Genomic DNA, 18,155 nt, shown 5'->3' with positions numbered 1-18,155 from the left:
TTATAATAAAGAGAGACCATGCACAGCCAGCTAGAATATTACAAGATTTGAAAACCATTTGCGTCAGGGCTCACACTACCATTAGTTTACATTTTCTGAAGAGGCATTTTAAAATTTGTATTGGTTTGCTTCAACCATATGGTCTATAATGGCAAGTATTATTCAAAGTTATGTATTTACATGGTTTTTGTTGTTGCTGTTGAATACACTCAAATATCTGAGATAAACTTCCAAATGAAAAAAATACTATTCTATCAGGAACTCATCATTTCAGATTAAGATTTCCACTAACAATGGAAGAGTAATGACCTCCAGTGCAACGTAGTCTCACTTCACTGTTTGCACTGGAAGCATGGACACGCCTGTTAAGTAATCAAACATGGAGCATAATTCACCCAAGTCCCACGTCGGTCTGCGTAGGATTGGTTATGGGCCATAAAACTAGACAAATGAACTAATGGTAACTGTGGTGCAGCTATTCCAAAGAGTTCACTCTTTGGAATAGCTACAAGAGGAGTCCAAATTCATTAAGAGGATCAAGGCAAAGCTAAAACCTCAAGTTAAGAAAATCTCTCCAAAAGGTTTCCTTGCAACATAATTCTTTATGTTCACTGGATACATTGATTTCATACACATTTACACACATACACAGTGTTTATATGCAGTAACACACCAGCCAGCCACGAAGACTGCAAACTAACAGATGTGGTTATTGATGTTTAAGGCTTATGTTATGCTCTGTCAGACATCCCAGCAGCTGCGCTGGCAGGCCAGAGGGTTTATGATGATATCAAAATACAATCACACCGAATCCCACATAAACATTATACGCTTATCTTAAACGTGTCCAATCATGTCGAAACCTCGCTGCATTTCCACACATAGTGCTTATTCTCCTGTGGCTGTGTGGTTGGCCCTCTGGCAAAAACATCATCAAGACTATAAGTGGGATATACTGTCACTGTACGTAGGTTTCCTCTGTATCTGAATGTTTGTTTCAGGCATCAATGCATTTACAAGGCATGGGGGTTCCAATAGAGCCTGGATTAATGGTTATCAGAAAGACAGGCCAGATCATGTAGCATAGCTGTTTAGCATGCTAATATCAGTAGTGATCTGCCACTGGATGTAAATCCTGACAGGTTTGATGCTCCCAACATTTACTCTACACTGGTAAGTAAACAGCTGTTAATGCTAATGCTGCTTATGTAACAACAGCAAAAACATCCATCTAACTCTTTCAATTCAAGTCCTGTGACTAATAATAATATTACGCCTGCAGTCCTAAAGTCTACACACTGAACAACACGATGCAGTTAAAGGTTTAATGTGATCCACACAACCATAAGTGGTTGGCTTCAATCGCATTTAATGTTTCTGGGTGTTTTCTTTGCTTAAATTAACTGAACCAACTGAAAATATGTCCTAAAGCATTTCATTCACGATTCACATTCAAACACTCGCACTACGTCTGGTTTCCTGGCGAACTGCCGTGCTGTTGCGCCTGTAGCGTCCTCTGAATCTTTGAGTCCGAGCTGCAGAAGCGTCCTAGCTGCTCCAGCGTGCTGCCCGATGCAGGCCATATGAAGAGCTGAGGAGAGAGGAGACAGGAGGTTGGTTAACACCATATTAACTGATTCCTTTTATAAGATACTGAGCAGTGACATTTCCTTTTACAGTCTGTGTATATCTATTTACTGTCACTGTTGCAATAGCTGATCTTTAGTTAGTGTGCAAAGATTCAGAACGTGAAAGAGGTGATGCAGCAAAGAAAAAGTGATTCTCTGCTTTTTGGTGCATTCAAAAGGAAGAAGATCCCACATCTAAAGTTTGACACTCAGCTGGTGACAACCTCTTTTTTTTTTTTAAGATATTTTTTCTTGTGGTTTTGTTTTCTGATCACACATTGAAAGACTAAAATACCGTTCAGTGGTTCACAATCTGTCTGCAGCAGGTTTCATACCCCTGCTAGTTTCTAAAATGAACAGCAGCCAATGACATTAAAGGGGACATATTATGGAAATATGACTTTTTGAAGGCTCTTTAACATACACTGCCCATCCAGAAAAAAAGTCACCACTTGGATTTAACTAAATTAATAGGTAACTGAATAATTACTGCATGGATTATTATGTTTCAGCTGGCAACAACTTATTTAACTCTAACTGATGCAGTCTCATTTCTTAAACAACCATGTCAGAAGACACATCGTGTGGCCGTGGAGAAGATGTAAATCTGTTTCAAAAGAGTCAAATAATTGGCATCAAGCAAATAAAACATCTAAGGAGATTGCTACTAAAATTGGGTTCAGAACTGTCCAACACATTATTCAAAACTGGAAGGATGGTGGGGAACCATCATCTTCAAGGAAGAAATGTGGTCCAATGTGAACACACAGTCCAGACCGTAATCAAGGCTAAAGGCGGTCCAACAAAATATTAGAGTGTGTGACTTTTTTTTTGGACAGGTATTGCATATTCGGGTGTTTGTCTTGCTTTTTTGTCAGAATCGAGAATTTTCAGGCTCCCTAGGTTGAAATCCATGTGGTTTTATGAGCCGTTCCCTCAGTTGTCTTCCAGTGATGCAACTAGTTTTCGAATTTGCGTACTACTACCACCTTTACCTGGCTGGTACCAGTAGAAGGGGTGGGGCGGGGCAAGCAGTGGCTGATTTGCATTTAAAGGGACAGACACTGAAACCAGATGTTCTGAACAGGGCTGTTTTGAGAGGATGAAAAGAGCTGTGATGTTTGATCCTTGGGGGATTTTGATAACAGAATGTCACAGACATGTCTTTAAGACACCTGGGAACTATTTTAATTTGTGGAAAAGGGGGATAATATGTCTCCTTTAAATCTCCAAAACACGGTGAATAGGACCTATCTCCTCAACATTACAGTATCACACTATTTTCTGCCAAAGCTACAACAGGTTTGGAAAGTTGTGTCTGTTCTATTCTCACTGGTCTTGAGAGAAGAGGGATCTCACTATGTACATTAGCACCAATCAGGGTTCAAAATGTGCCGATGGACAGTGGAGGTGTTGTTTGTGTAATGATGTCAGCACCAGTTCACCAGCTGAAGCTACGACACACGTCACACCTGCTCACCTGTTCTTCCCTTTGTGTCCCGGACATGAAGATCTGCTCCCAGCTCCAGCAGTGTTTTTATAATGGACGTGTGGCCCTCCTGAACACGACAGAGCAGAGTTTATTTGCATACAGTAATTTACTGGGTGTGTGGCTACATGAATAATTCTACACCAGCTGCTTTTGTCTACTCGGTATTGATGTATTCATCATGTCCATTGATCTTGGAGTAGCACTTGTGTCTTTGTTTTTCCCTTTCAGAGTTGAGGGTCTTGTTTGTGGCACAGACAGTAAAACACTATATGAATGAACTTGACTTGAGATGATTCATGACTAACTCATGATTCAGTTGATGTTCATTATTTTAGCAATGATCTTCCAATAGAAGGACACAGATAAGTGTAAAATTGCAACTCATTAAAGCAGATATCAGTGGAATGTTTTTTGTTTTGCTGATCGGTGGGCACTAACCTTGGGCGGAGGGATACGTGAGTTGGTTAGGTCCAAATAAAAACTGTGTTATTCCTGCACTTTGAGGGGCTGGAAAAAATTATATTATAGCGAACAAAGGAACTCTGTATTTTTTTTCAGGTAAAACCTCTTTTAGGCCGCGAAAATAGGCCGTTTCTTTGGGTCTGTTCACAACACTGTATGTTGTAAATCTCTGGGCAGGGCTATGGGCTGGCGTTGCTAACGGGAGGAGTGCAGAGAGTCTTCTACTGCAATTAAAGTACTCAGGGGCTATTTGGAGATCATACAACCCCACTTTAAAAGAAATGCTACTATCCCTTTAATCAGTTAATATTTTTATCCCTACTTATAACTATGTATCGTGTTTCTCCATTATGTTTAAATAACTACTTAAAATGTTCATCCCTTCACTTATTTATTCAGCTTATTGCTCTTGTGTGTTACAGCTGATATATTTTTCAATTTACACATGTATACATTTTACTCATTCTCGGATGGAGGATGGTCTAACCTTTGCAGCATAATGCAGTGCCGTGAGCTGGATGTTAGTGGCTCTCTGGTTCACGTCTATATTGAGCTCTTGCACCAGGAACCTCAGGGCCTCCTCCTGGCCGGTGACAGCAACCTGATGCACCAGCTGAGCCCCGAGTTTGTCAGCAGCTGTCGGAGACGCCTGCAGAGGACACACGTCAGGTCGTGACTACAGATAAATATCAGAATTGTCCCATCAGCGCTGAGAAGTTAGTGATTTCACACGTACTCTACCTGGTGACTGTCTAAAAGCAGCCTGGCCACGGGGATGTGCCCATTCCTGACGGCGTCCATCAAAGGAGTTACTCCACAGCTGTCGGTGCTGTCTGGGGTGTAGTCACAGCTGGAGGAAAGGCCAGTCAGTCAGTTAGATTTAAAGGAATAGTTCAACATTTTGGCAAATTGTCTTAACAGTAGGTTTGTTACCTTTAATTGTCGGTGCAAGCTATTTGTAGAACGGCGGAGCAGAGCCGCGAGCTGCTCAGAGCTACGCTACGGCGGCTAATGGGATTTCTTGGTTTCCCTCATCAAACTCATCAAATACACAATCCCAGCAACTCCAAAATGCTCTGGTGGACAAGTTGTGACCTGCACATTCACCACGCTATGAGATAATACAGAACGTTACGAGACAGAGTTGTTTTTGAGGTAAATTCATGAAAAACCACTGATGCGCATTCTTGTTAGGGGCAGTTTTTCGGCAAGCAGTCTCTGCATTTACCTCGAAAACAACTCTGTCTCATAATGTTGTGTTATTATCTCATAGCATGGTGAATGTGCAGGTCACAACTTGTCCACGAGAGTGTTTTGGAGTTGTTGGATTGATGAATTTGATGAGGGAAACCAAGAAATTCCATGAGCCTCCGTAGTTCTAAATCTATAGGGATTATGGCAACGGGCCAATTTGCCAAAATGTTGAACTATCCCTTTAAGCTGCAAGTCGGAGTGCCTCCTTTGGAGTAGTTGACCTTTCTCAAAGGCACCTCTTCTTTGGCTGTGAGAGAGGATTAAGTCCTTCCACTTTTTCCCAGTCCAGATTTATTCTGCCAGGCCAGGGATTGAACCCTCGGTCACAACTGAGAGTTATTCCTCCGTTCCTACTATTTTAGGGTGTTCTGAGCCTCCAACTGGGATCATTTAAAAACACATTACAGAGGTACGTTTAAGAATCTTAGTTTTATTTTGACTTTGATATGATTTGTTTTTGGGAGCATTCCTCATATGAAACTTCTACCCACCTCTCCAGCAGGACCCTGACGACCTCCTCACAACCGTGCATTGCTGTCGGATCAACAGAGAGAGCCGGAGTTATAATTAGATTTTTGAACACATTATTGAATATTTAACCCACTCAATGCTATTAGATCTTGGAGGATATCAATACAAATCCTGGGGGTGTCCTCCCACATATCACATGTCACACATCCATCCATATGGACGAAGCGGGGGTCCTTCACCTGCAGTGTGCAGCGGCGTCCTGCGCGTCTTGCTCTCTGTCCTCCAGACATCTGGTGTGGTGAGCAGCAGGTGCTGTACGACCAGGGGGTCTCCCTCCCTGCAGGCGATGTGGAACGAGTTCCAGCCGTCCTTGTTTCTCAGCGCCGGGTCGGCACCGTGACACAGCAGCTCCTGGATCACGTCGAGGTTCCTCCGAGTGCAGGCCATCATCAGGGGAGTCCTGAGGAGACACAAGAGGAAACACTGTCACCTGTAAGCCCCAACCAAGCAGCATCTCCTGGCATTAACATTACACGCATAAGAGAAAATACAAATTTGTATTTCTAGTTATATGGAAAATATATTTTGAAGCAATTTTTACAATAATGTACAAAAGTAAAAGTTGTAGGCACTTGTTGCCTTAAATATTTTTATTCATGTTCATACAAAGTATAGAAAACAGAAAAGAAATCTAAAATCCTATTTGTTATGAAACAGCCTTCATTTTTGAAACAGTACTATTTACAACTCAATCATGTACCCAAGTATAGAAGAATTAAACATGAGGCAATTTATTCTTGATTTAATTTGATATCTTTCTTGATATCATTATATCAAGGTGGGACATTGCACATCGCGCACCAGCGATGAGAACACACAAAGGACTGAAAACCTGTTTACCCACAGCTCAGGGAAATAAACACGTCGCGCTGAATGAAATGAAGGAAAATGACAACATGAGCGAGTGAAGGCAAAGAGACGCTTTACCGCTGATTCGCCTTTTTTTGTCGTTATTTCGCTCTATATCCTATATATTCAACACGGCTCTATCCCCTGAGCTTTCGGTTCACTCTCACTTCGCAGGTCGAAAAGTATGTCTCCTTCGAGCCGGATTCGAACCAGCGACCTAAGGATTTCAGCGTAAAGCCACTACAGTCCTCCGCTCTACCAACTGAGCTATCGAAGGGAGCTGAAATCACATGGCTGATAGTGACGTTTTAAAACCAACAGAGGGCGCCCTGAGTTCATTTCTGTGCTAATTATCATAAATAGGTCAACACCGAGCCCCTGTCTCTCACCAGTCCGCCTTCTTCAGGCTGTCCACCGCGGCTCCTTCCCGGAGCAGGTGGCTCACACAGGCCAGGTGACCCATGGATGCAGCTTCATGCAGCGGCCTCTTGTAGTCGTTGTTGTACACCTCCACGTCCACGCCTACACTCTTGATAAGATACCACGATGTCCAAGTGTCCGTGTCTGGCGGCGTAGTGCAGCAGTGTGTCTCCAGACCGGCCGAAGTGTTTGCTGCTGACGGCGTGTAGCGCCTCTGAGCCGCCGGACGAGAGCTGCTCCTGCAGAGAGCCGAGCTGTCCGTCCTGGGTCAGCTTCACCAGCAGCTTCAGGCGGCCGTTGTCCATGCTGAGCCGCAGTTTGAAGGCTGTTTGTGGGGCACAGAGTCACAGAGAGACCGGCCTCATTCACAGAGAGCAGTTCCTCTCAGTTGTTTGAAGACATGCTGCTGCTGCTGGAAACAAGCGCTTGCTGGTTTGTTTTCCCGTGGAGTTGTCAAAAAAATTAACTGGCCAACCATGACCTTACACTGTGTCATAGAGCGATATGAGGCAGAGGCGTTGCAACAGGGCAGGCAACTCAGACTTTCCCCTAGGGCCCCGAACTGGAAGGGGGGCCCAGAGGCAGCTGACATTAGTCTCTATATCAATGACAACATGATGTTGTAAAATAAAAATAAAAAGTAGGCCTAATCACCAATGGTTTTGGATAACAGTTAATTCTTTTGGCTGCGGGGTGGGGATGGTGGGGATGGTGGGAGGCCTCCAAGGTGCCTCTTGCCTGGGGCCTCCACAATGTCTAGAAGCGCCGCTGCAGAGAGGCATAAAACACTGAAAATAGGAAAGATGGTTTTTATCATCATCAGTGACAGGAATAACAGCGTTAGCTACTAACGCGCTACTTTTTTCAGTAACAAAATCATTTAAGTTAGGCTACTGTTCCCCTGTTATAATGCCGTTACAGACAATAAAATGCGCTGTTACTTATTTGACTCAAGAAGTCCCATCACAATATAATAGGCTACATCAGTGTTATATCCTACACCTTTTTCAGTCCATCAACTAGTTTGAAAAAAAGCTGTCTGGAACTAACCTACTCGTCGCGGAGCCTGTCTGTGCAGAGGAAGTGAGTTGGTTAGTTCCAGATAAACGGAAACTTGGGGTTATGGTTAGAGGGTTAGGGGGGCAAGTCCAAGTAATTTGACATATTTGAGCATTTTATAAAAACGCAATAGTTACTTTTACTTGTAATTAGTTACTTTTATAATGTAGGCTAGTAATTCAGTTACTAAGCAGGTAACTAGTAACAGATTACTTTTTTTAAGTGATGTGCCCAACACTGATCATCATCTTTATTACCTATAATTATTATTGAGTGGCTAAACATGACTGGACAGCTGTGATAATGATATCCTTTTTGTATTTATGAAACTCATTTAATGAAACAAGTTACTGATTGGAAAAATACTCTATTATCATCAGATCATTTATGAACTTATCGATCAATATCAGAAAATTCACTGCACACCAAAGTGCCCATGACCTCATCCAAGATTATGTGATGAGCCAAACTTGAACTAGGGATAAACTTTAGTTGTCCTTTGCAGCAGAGTGAGACCGCAGGCATTATGGGAAATGTAGTTTTTGTGGGGACATGCGCTACGGCTTGATCATAGGGCTTATATAGGAGTGTTTTTGATCATGTAGGCTAGTTATCACAGATGTGTTATCAATAGTAATTCACCGTGTATTAACATGATGAATAGGTAGATGTCTGTTTGTTATCATGGTTACAATAAGGCGACATAGCCTATTTATAATTTCTACTGATGGTCATTAGGCTATTTGTTTGTTTTGTTTCTTATATCGTTGCTAAAGTTAAAAAGCATCAGCAGCACATCTGCTCTGTCTGTTCTGATATCAATCTCAGTGTCACTGCTGTGATTCTGTGAAATGGGCCGAGCTGATCCAGAGTCTGGCTCGGTGTCAGAGCGCTGGTGAACAGGATGAGTCACATCTGGAGGGAAGACGGAGAAAAAGAGGTGGGGGAGAAGAAAAGCGGGGCTGTTGGTGAGGGTGAGTCTAGTCCTCCGAGATTTTACAACATGGACCACGAACACCGGGGATGAAACTGTGTGTAACCACCACCCTCTTTTTCTGGTGAGTACATTTCAAGCACTTTTTAATTAACGTGCTTTAAATAAAGCTACAGGACAGTGACACACCCCCTCCTATCGTCCCTGTCGCCTAAAACGTATATTTTCTTAGATAGCCTAATCTAATTTTGCAGCAATGTTTGTTGTGTTTTGTGAAATGTGTTTCTTGTACTTTGTGACTTTCTTTTATGCAACTCTGTTGGGGTGTGAAAAAGAGAAGAGAACTTTTTGTCCTCACACACTAAAAAAAAAATCTATCTTTAAAAGTCTGTCTAATCCCATGTTATCATTAAGAACAAATTAGTTTACTAGTGAAATGCATGATGCATGACTCAGTTTCACTTATTTTCAACCAAATGTTATATTATTCTAGAGATAAGTGTCAGATAATTGTAGAAATCTGCAACTTACACAGATTAAGATCTACTCCCTTTTAGCTTGTTTCAGACTTTTAGAGATTTTCTTCTCCAGTTTTTCTCCTTTGTCTAAAAAGAAAAAGTTTATAGGAATATATATTAGTCATGAAAAAGTTACCACTTTGTCCAAGGTAGTGTTTTTTGGAGCGTGATGACTTATGTGGTTTGGTTTGGTTTGGTTTGGACCCCCATCCCCCACACTCATTCTCACAAATATACACACACACACACACACACACACACACACACACACACACACACACACACACACACACATACACATATACACAGCTGTGTTTCCATCACTTCAGCGAACGTTACATGACTTACATTGACTGCCATTCATTTCCTGGAAAGTTACCCTCGCCCTAAGTAAAATCACTCTGGCTTAACTCTAACTCCAACCATAACTTCAACTAATCCTAACGAAGTCTTCACTCTTCACTTGCTAAAATTTGATGATTGACATCATTAAAGAAAATTTTCTTCCTGTCCCCAGAAGAACACAGAGTCCTCGCAGTGTGACTGTGTTAACAGATTTATGAGGGCTACAAACTGACACACACACAATTATTTGCCAAACTCCTATGAGCTTCTTTGATGAGCTAAAGACTGGTTTTCTGGATGACAGCTGGCTGCTGCGTAATCAAAAATGATTCATGTAGCATTGTCCCTGGTGCGCTGAAAAATCCATTTGAGGAAAGTAATGAAAAAAACACTCACAGTGGACTTTATTTGACAAGCGCAAAAAAAAAAAAAAAATCCAAAAAACAGAGAACAAAATGAACAAATTAAACAAAATGAGCGTTCATGTTTAGTGGGACAAATCTGTAAAGTACTGATTATATATCTGTAAATGCAATGGGACTGGTGGCCATATGATATGCTAAGCAGATCATTTGTAATACGTCTTGACACCATTACAGATCGTTAAAGTGCAGGCCGGGGGCAGCATGTTCAGCTGCTCTGCCTTCTGTGAGGGGTGTATCTGAATCTAATTAGTTCCAGATGTTTTAAAGTGCAGGGACAAACAAAGTAAACTGTTGTAGATCAGTTTGAGACTCCAGATTTGTGAGAAGAACCAAAACGGGACAGTGTCACACTTAATCTAATGAGGAAGAAGGTTACGTCGTACAGATTCTATTTAGTTCATGTTGATCACAATGAGGCAATACGTTGTTTAGATTCTGCGACAGTTGGGATGTACGTTTTGTTATTTTTATTAATATGGTTATATAAAAGTTTAAAAAACTGGCAGGATAACAGATGCGTGGATAAAGCCCTGGCATCAGGAAGGAAGGAAGGAAATGGTGGAAGGTTTGGGACAAAATGCAGCCATATGTGTTTTCCAGTGTCTTCTGGCTTTGAGGCTCAGTGAGTTTACTGCAGGTCAGGTCACACTGGCCATTTGTCACAGTCTCAAAATCCGTCTGAGTTCTTTCATTGTTTAGTTTAAACGTGATCACAGCTTTAGGGCATCAGCAGCCAACCCTCCTCATATATAGCCACCAAGCATTTTCTTATAGGTACACCTGTTTACTCAAATATTAACCAATCAGCCAACCACACTGTATGAAATCCAGCAGGTACGGTAAGGTAAGGTTCAAATGAAACATCAGGATGATGAATAAACCAAGAAATAAATTATAAATATGTAGCTAGGTCTGGCTGAACAATACCTGACTGAGAATTGATAAAATGGCAGATAAAAGTTGTCTATGTTTCTCCTATTGCACTTTTACAATTTTCTGTTTCTGTTTTTTTGACTTTATAAGTTATTGTTATTCACATTCATCCACAAAACCACAACTAACCACAACCAGACTATTATTTTTAACAGAGGTATCAGATTATTATAGTTTTACCAGCAACAAGTACTCGCATACTCATATTTCCACATCTTTTTTCATCATAAACAAAGTACAAATTATCAAAGCCTCAGTCCGCGGAGAAATGCATACAGCCTGTATTCTAAAACTGAGGTTAATACTTCTGTAACATTGTGATGTCACAAAAAGCAGTCCGCACTTTCTGCCATGCTCCAAGTCCTGCCCACCTGGACGCACCATCAAAACTTGTTTTACCTGAAATCTGCTATATTTTCATTCAATCGCACAGAAAACCGTCAGCCAAGTGAGGAGATGTAAAACTACCCTGAGATTGTTTTTGGTTCTTAAAATCACAAATAGATCTAATTCCAGATCAAACATCAAACCAGATACTGTGTCAGTGTAAATACAGGACCTTTAAGTTACTGCTTTGGAAACTGAATGTGATTTTTAGAAGTTTGATCAAACGTCAACTTTATAATATGAAACCGTTTTTAAACCACCTTCAGCTGTGTTGGCAGGTTAATACTGCACTCAGGGAACAGCTAAATCTGCCAAGAAGTACTTCATCTTTATCTTTCTGAGAGTTAACTTCTTCTTAGTGACCTAATAGCTCTCTATTTCTCTTCTCTCTGTGTGTCTGTTTGCAGATGTCGCTGGAACCAAACATGAAATATGCCTCTCCTGAGAAAAAGTAAGTGAAAATAAAGCCTGATATGAATGTAATATGACTGATTTATAGTCTCAGATGACACATATTAACACGAGAGAGAAAATAAAGAAAAATGTTCAATTGTGTCTTCTGGTCCTTTTAGACGGAATTTAATAAGAGGCTCAATTGCTGGGTCATTTATGTTGCTTTGCTTTGCTTTGTGTTGGGTGTGTTAGGGTGTAGTTGGTTGCATTGCAAGTAAGTGAAGGGCCCCTACATTTCTCTTCAGGGATAGTAAGAGGAAAATATCCAGCCTTCATGCATGTGCACCAAATGTGTGTGTGTGCTGGGGGAGGGTATGATGAGGTAACCAGACGACAAGCTGTAAGGAGTTAAAGTGTATGATTCCATGCAGTGTGTGAACAGCAGCTTGGCCCTGAAGACAAATACTTGCAGACTTGCATTTCTCCAAAAGTGGAAACTGTGCCAAAAATTGATGCACATTTTAATATTGGCAACAGAACAGAACATATTCACATAAAAAAAGAGTTTCATGTTTAATTTCACCTGACGACACAGTAAGTTTTAGCTGGTTAAACATTTATGGTAGGGAGAAAAAAAAACAGAAATAATGGAGAAATCTCTTGAAATTAATATTGTAACATTGTCCAGAATCAGTCATGGTACCTGGCTGAGCAGCTGAAAATGATAGCAGTGTGTTGTAACTGCTTTCAGATGGGTATTTGATTCTGCCTGGCAGCTGATGGAAACTCTCCACACACAGTAAAAAACCAGCGAGCAGCAGTGTGTGACAACAGCCTGGTTCACTCAGCTGATGTTAAGCACTGAAATAATTCAACAGCTCATCAAATAATACTTAATCATCAACATTTATCATTAGGAATTAAGCCATTATTGTTCAAGCTGTGAGTTTAAATAGTACGTTCTTGTGGCTGTATATTTATGGAGCCTGGAGGCAATTAGCGTGGCTTAGCACTCAAAGAAGTGGAAGTGCTTTAATTGCCACATTGTATTTCATTTGTTTTATATGCACTTACTGTAAGTAGAAATACCACATGTCAATTATTAGCCAGGATTAGAGGTAAGTGGTATATATTTTTTCAAATACAAGTGAAGCCAGCTGCTTCAAATGGCTATGAATGCCATGTTAACTCATTGAGTGCCAGCCCTTTTATAAAATGGTCAGTGCCATGTGCCAGCGTTTTGGGGTATTTTTCAAGACCCACAGAATATTTTGTACTATGACTCTGAAAACACCAAACAGCTCAAAGGAAAGAGGAGACTCTCTATTTAACTAGGGAAAAAAACATTTGTTTGTACCTTGTTCCATTCTTGATTTATCTTAAGTTGAATAGAGCCTGGTTGCACCAAAAAGACTATTTTTTTTCTAGAAAGCTGAGAAAAATGCATTTCTGTGAAAGAGAGTCTCTCAAGAAAAACTTGAAAAGATTTATCCGTTTTAATTTTGGCTTCAAAAACATGTAAGACATGATATCAACAAAGTGAAAAAGAAAAAACTTCTTTCAATTTCTCTCAAAAAATCAAACGCGCAAAATCTCTTACATCCAGTAGAAAAGTTTATGTGCGTGCCGTACAGACAATGAGTATCATCCTCTGTCTCTCCCTGTGTTGCAGTTAATCAAATCCTCCTTGTGCTGCTGCTGCTCATGTTGTGTCTGCTCATTCACAACACACTGCTCAGAACCTCCACCCGGCACAAACTCTCAGGTACGTACATCCACACAGGTGTCACCCATGTCTTTTTTGGTCTTTTTATTTAACTTGATGGCTGCAAAATAGATCAATCTTCTTATCTTGTAACAAGTTGTGTAACCTGTGGGTGTCATCATCATAATATTGATGCCAGTGTCCACCTCGAACTCTCAGATCACAGGAAGAGCCCTGGAAGTGCTCCTCGAGCTCCTGCAGCGGTGGATAATGTCATCCCTGTCATCATCTGTGCATCTGAGGAGCGAATGGGTGGAACCATGGCGACCATCAACAGCATCCATAGCAACACGGATGCTGATGTCTTCTTCTATATTGTTACTTTTCGCGATGCTGTGAAACTGACAAGGTTTGTCGCTGTTTTCTACTGTGAACCACATTAGAGTGCATTAAAGGGATAATTCAACATTTTGGCCCATTGCCATAATCCCTATAGTTTTAGGAGTAGGTTCATTACCTTTAATTGTCGGTGCAAGCTATTTTTAGAACGGCGGAGCAGACAACGGGAACGCACATCAGCGGTTTTGCATGAATTTACCTCGAAAACAACTCTGTCTCGTAAAGTTCCTTTATTATCTCATACCGTGGTGAATGTGCAGATCACAACTTGTCCACGATAGAGAACACAACTTGTCCACGAGAGCGTTTTGAAGTTGTTGGATTGTGTATTTGATGAGTTTGATGAGGGAAACCAAGAAATCCCATGAGCCTCCGTAGTGTAGCTCTGAGCAGCTTGCGTCTCTGCTCCGCCGTTCTAAAAATAGCTTGCACCGACAATTACTGTAAAGGTAACGAACCTACTCCTAAAACTATAGGGATTATGGCAATGGGTCAATTTGCCAAAATGTTGAACTATCCCTTTAAATAATGAATTCATATTACAGCTGAGGTGTGCTCTTACACTGTGAATGTATTAGTCTTCAGTGATACGAAAGGGTCACAGCAACCCGGTATTACTGCTCATCATGGTGACATTCATGTTCTTATATCTAATCTTACTCTCTCAGGCAGTACATTGAGAGAACTAAACTGAAAGGCATCCAGTACAAGATCCTGGAGTTTAACCCCATGGTTCTCAGAGGAAAAGTGAAGCCAGACTCAGCTCGACCGGAGCTGTTACATCCAGTGAGTTCTGCTCTTCAAGCAGCGTTACAAAGAAGTGTACATAAAGTTCCAACTGAATGTGGGTCTCACATATAGTTCTGCTTTTATCTTGCAGCTCAACTTTGTGCGCTTTTACTTACCTCTGCTCGACATCAACCACAAGAGGGTGATATACTTAGATGATGATGTCATCGTGCAGGGTATGTATGTGTGATCAGGGAATCCAGTAAAGTTCATGATCCCATCCAGCTGTGTTTAAAGGCACATAAAGAGTCTGTGTTTGGAAAAATAGTTTGGGTCTGATGGGAGTATAGCACAAAAATGTCTGCATATGGAAAATATTGCTGACACAAGGCATTTTGTCATTGTAGATATATAACCAAATCCTGCCTAGTGAGTCAGAGCAGCAGCTGCAGATGACAAGTTCAATTTGAATGGTTATATATGATAAATAAAAGTGAAAAATGCTTAATTAAAGTCTAATAAACTAACTTCAATTAGCCTAAATTAATGTAACGGCATAAATGAAAAGATAATTAGATAAGAGAAACAGATGATGAATAGAGTTGAGAGTGTGTGTGTTGGCTGTAGTACACCACATAAAGGTTTTTAATGATTTCAAGGTGACATCAAGGAGCTGTATAACATCAAACTGAAGCCAGGACACGCTGCTGCGTTCGCCACCGACTGTGACCTGCCCTCCACTCATGAGATGGTGCGCAGCATTGGCATGCAGGTGGATTTTGATTTCATATGTCTTACTGTTTTGTGTGTTAAAGGGGACATATTATGGAAATATCACTTTTTGAAGGCTCTTTAACATATATTTATTTTGTCTTTCGGCCCCCAAAATGTGAGAATTGACAAAATAATCTGTAGTTTGCAGGCTCCCTAGATTAAAATCCATGTGGTTTTATTAACTGTTTCCTCAGTTGTCTTCCAATGATGTCATTAGTTTTCGAATTTGCATAATCCCACCCCTACCTGGGACCGGTAGAAGGGGTGGGACGGGGCAAGCAGTAGTTCATTTGCATTTAAAGGGACAGGCACTGAAACCAGCCGTTCTGAACAGGGCTGTTTTGAGTGGATGAAAAGAGCTGTGATGTTTGATCCTTGGAGTATTTTGATAACAGCATGTCACAGACATGTCTTTAAGACACCTGGGAACTATTTTAATTTGTGGAAAATGGCTTAAAGGAGACATAATATGCCCATAATATGTCTCCTTTAAGCCATGATGTGCATTATCTTAAACCTGAAGGAGACGCTGTCATTCATCAGAAATGAATCATTAATTTTTCACTCGAGACTGATGCTCATCTGTCTCAGTTGACCTCTGACAGGAGTCTTTTATAAAGCCTGAAATGTAGTGTCCTGTCTTTCTGAGCTCGTCCCCTAGACAACCTACATGGGCTTCCTGGACTACAGGAAACAGGAAGTTAGAGACCTGGGTATCAACCCCAGAGACTGCTCCTTCAACCCTGGAGTGTTTGTGGCCGACATCAGTGAGTGGAAGAAACAAAAGATCACCAAACAGCTGGAGAAATGGATGGAGGAGAATTTCAGGTAGGCTCTGGTGAAGAATCACTCACTAACTGGACAGTAAGTAGAAAACTGTAAGTGCAAAATGTCCAGACCCTGTTTGGACATTGTGTTTTAGAACCACTCAATATACTGTTTGTGATCATCTGTGATGAGAAGAAAATATTTACATTGACCTCATCTGGGTCTCTTAAATACTTTATGGACCAATAACAGTACTTATTAAAGTAGCACTATGGCAAATTCCAGTACTTTTTTCGGCCACTAGATGGGGCCGGTGGTGCAGCGTATCAGATATAAACATCAAGCGCCAGGCCGGCTTGTCTCATAACAAAAAGGAATTCTGCATTTGCTCCACAGGCACTACAACGTTGGCTATATTTTGTGTACAGATAGTTATGGCTCCCCTGGACCTATTTATTGCATATTTCAGTTTTTTTATTGCTATTATTGCTGTATTTGCGATAGTGCTACTTTAACTCTTGTTTTGTTTCTTTTTCTGCCATGTCTTTCTTTTTTTTAATACTATGTTTATACTATATAAATAAGCATGCTAACTAGTTAGCTGCCCTGTTGAAGTGCTGCTCATAAATAGCCTAGCACTTCTCTTGCCAAACATAATTAGTAGGCTAATCATGCTAACATTGTCTAGGTAGCAATTGTAAATCTTTAAAATAGCTTCCTTATCAAGTAAATATGAAAATACATTACTTTGGATTTGTAAACATTGCAAATATAAGACAGGAGATTTTTTTTTTTCCGCCATTATGGGCATACAACCAAATTAAGTTTAGCTAACGCTGAGAGCAACAGTACAAAACAAGATTAAATGAGGTGATATGAAGAGGTACTGTCCTCTATCAGTACCATTGTTAATGCATGTGGCATGAAAAAGTATGTCCTATTGAAGACTAATGTAAAGACCGACTCATCAGAAACCCCCTCCTCCTCTTTCTCTCTCCACCAGGCAGAACATATACAGCAGTGCCATGGCAGGAGGTGTGGCCACTCCACCCATGCTGATAGTTTTTCATGACAAATACACAACACTGGACCCACTGTGGCACGTCAGACACCTCGGTGAGACCCTCACTCTAAACATTACACAGAAAAACACAACACAAAAAAACATAATTAAAACATACATAGTTAGTACAATCATGCCCTGGTATGACAGAAACCTGTTGTGACCTTTGCTTTTGGTTTCTGTCTTGTGATTTGATATCAAACCAACAGCCATTCATTCAATTATTTAAACAAAAGGCTAACTAGCTGTCATTATATGGCAAATGCACAAGAATAAGTGTGTATCACATTTCACTTCATTTCTGTCTCAGTTTTCATTCAGGTGTTTTAAATCTTCTATAAGAAATCAGTCAATTACAGCTATTCAAAGCACAGACAGTGCATTCATTATCTGTCCTACATTGTAAACTATAATGTCTCAGTGTGACCCACAGATCAATTTCAAAAAGCTTTCCTGTTTTCCAGGCTGGAGTCCAGATGCCCGCTACTCAGACAGCTTCCTGCAGGAGGCTCGGCTGCTGCACTGGAACGGCCCCTTCAAACCCTGGAATTATCCTGCTGTTCACTTGGATCTGTGGGAGCGGTGGTTCATCCCTGACCCCTCTCAGCGGTTCTCCTTGGTACGACCTGATAGTGAAAGCTGATGTCAGCCGCTGCGCCGGAGGGGCACATGAAGTATGTGAAGTTGAGGACCTACTTGGACAAAAGGGGGGAAGGGGATAATAGGAACCATGCAGTGAATGTCATACTGAGGAACGTTGTTGAAGCTGAAAGCCTGTTGAACATTACATGAGAGTCAGTGTTGGTAGAGTCGGTGATCTGTGTGTTGCTAACGGCAAGAAAATGTGACAAATCTGTTTCTGACAGACACCTGTGAAGACTTTAGAATATCAGTCATGTATTCAGATTGAGTCAAAGATCTTTGTCTTTGAATAACAAAGGGGTAAACTACAGAAACTGTGTTTTCATGGTAACTTAAAATACATTTTCACAACTCAACTTTTGTTGTCTTTATTTTTTGAACATTCTTACTTCAAATGTATTCTGTAATAACATATGATACTGTCTATGATAAGATATGATACTGC

General features: G+C 40.9%; 2 protein-coding genes across 2 annotated transcripts; one reads left to right on the top strand and one right to left on the bottom strand.

Annotated features, from left to right (window-relative positions):
- Positions 1-592: 592 nt before the first annotated feature.
- Positions 593-7,059, bottom strand: ankrd16 (ankyrin repeat domain 16). The gene is given in 8 exon segments (XM_083999295.1): positions 593-1,591; positions 3,109-3,187; positions 4,070-4,231; positions 4,324-4,432; positions 5,328-5,370; positions 5,547-5,767; positions 6,606-6,758; positions 6,760-7,059. Coding segments are annotated over 8 exon segments (1,101 nt in total). The 5' UTR covers positions 6,942-7,059; the 3' UTR covers positions 593-1,439.
- A 1,580-nt stretch (positions 7,060-8,639) lies between these two features.
- glt8d2 (glycosyltransferase 8 domain containing 2) lies at positions 8,640-17,711 on the top strand (the record flags this gene model as incomplete). The annotated part of the gene is made up of 10 exons (XM_083999154.1): positions 8,640-8,753; positions 11,645-11,688; positions 13,303-13,395; positions 13,555-13,744; positions 14,403-14,520; positions 14,615-14,699; positions 15,123-15,235; positions 15,899-16,065; positions 17,009-17,121; positions 17,533-17,711. Exons 2-10 carry the CDS (start codon positions 11,670-11,672, stop codon positions 17,709-17,711), a joined length of 1,077 nt encoding a protein of 358 aa, XP_083855280.1. The 5' UTR covers positions 8,640-8,753; positions 11,645-11,669.
- Positions 17,712-18,155: the final 444 nt, after the last annotated feature.

This window comes from Trachurus trachurus, assembly GCF_905171665.1.
Source record: "Trachurus trachurus genome assembly, chromosome: 23".
In the NCBI taxonomy this organism is placed as follows: domain Eukaryota; kingdom Metazoa; phylum Chordata; class Actinopteri; order Carangiformes; family Carangidae; genus Trachurus; species Trachurus trachurus.
Note: the sequence above shows the minus strand (reverse complement) of the source record. Positions and strands in the feature narration are given on the sequence as shown.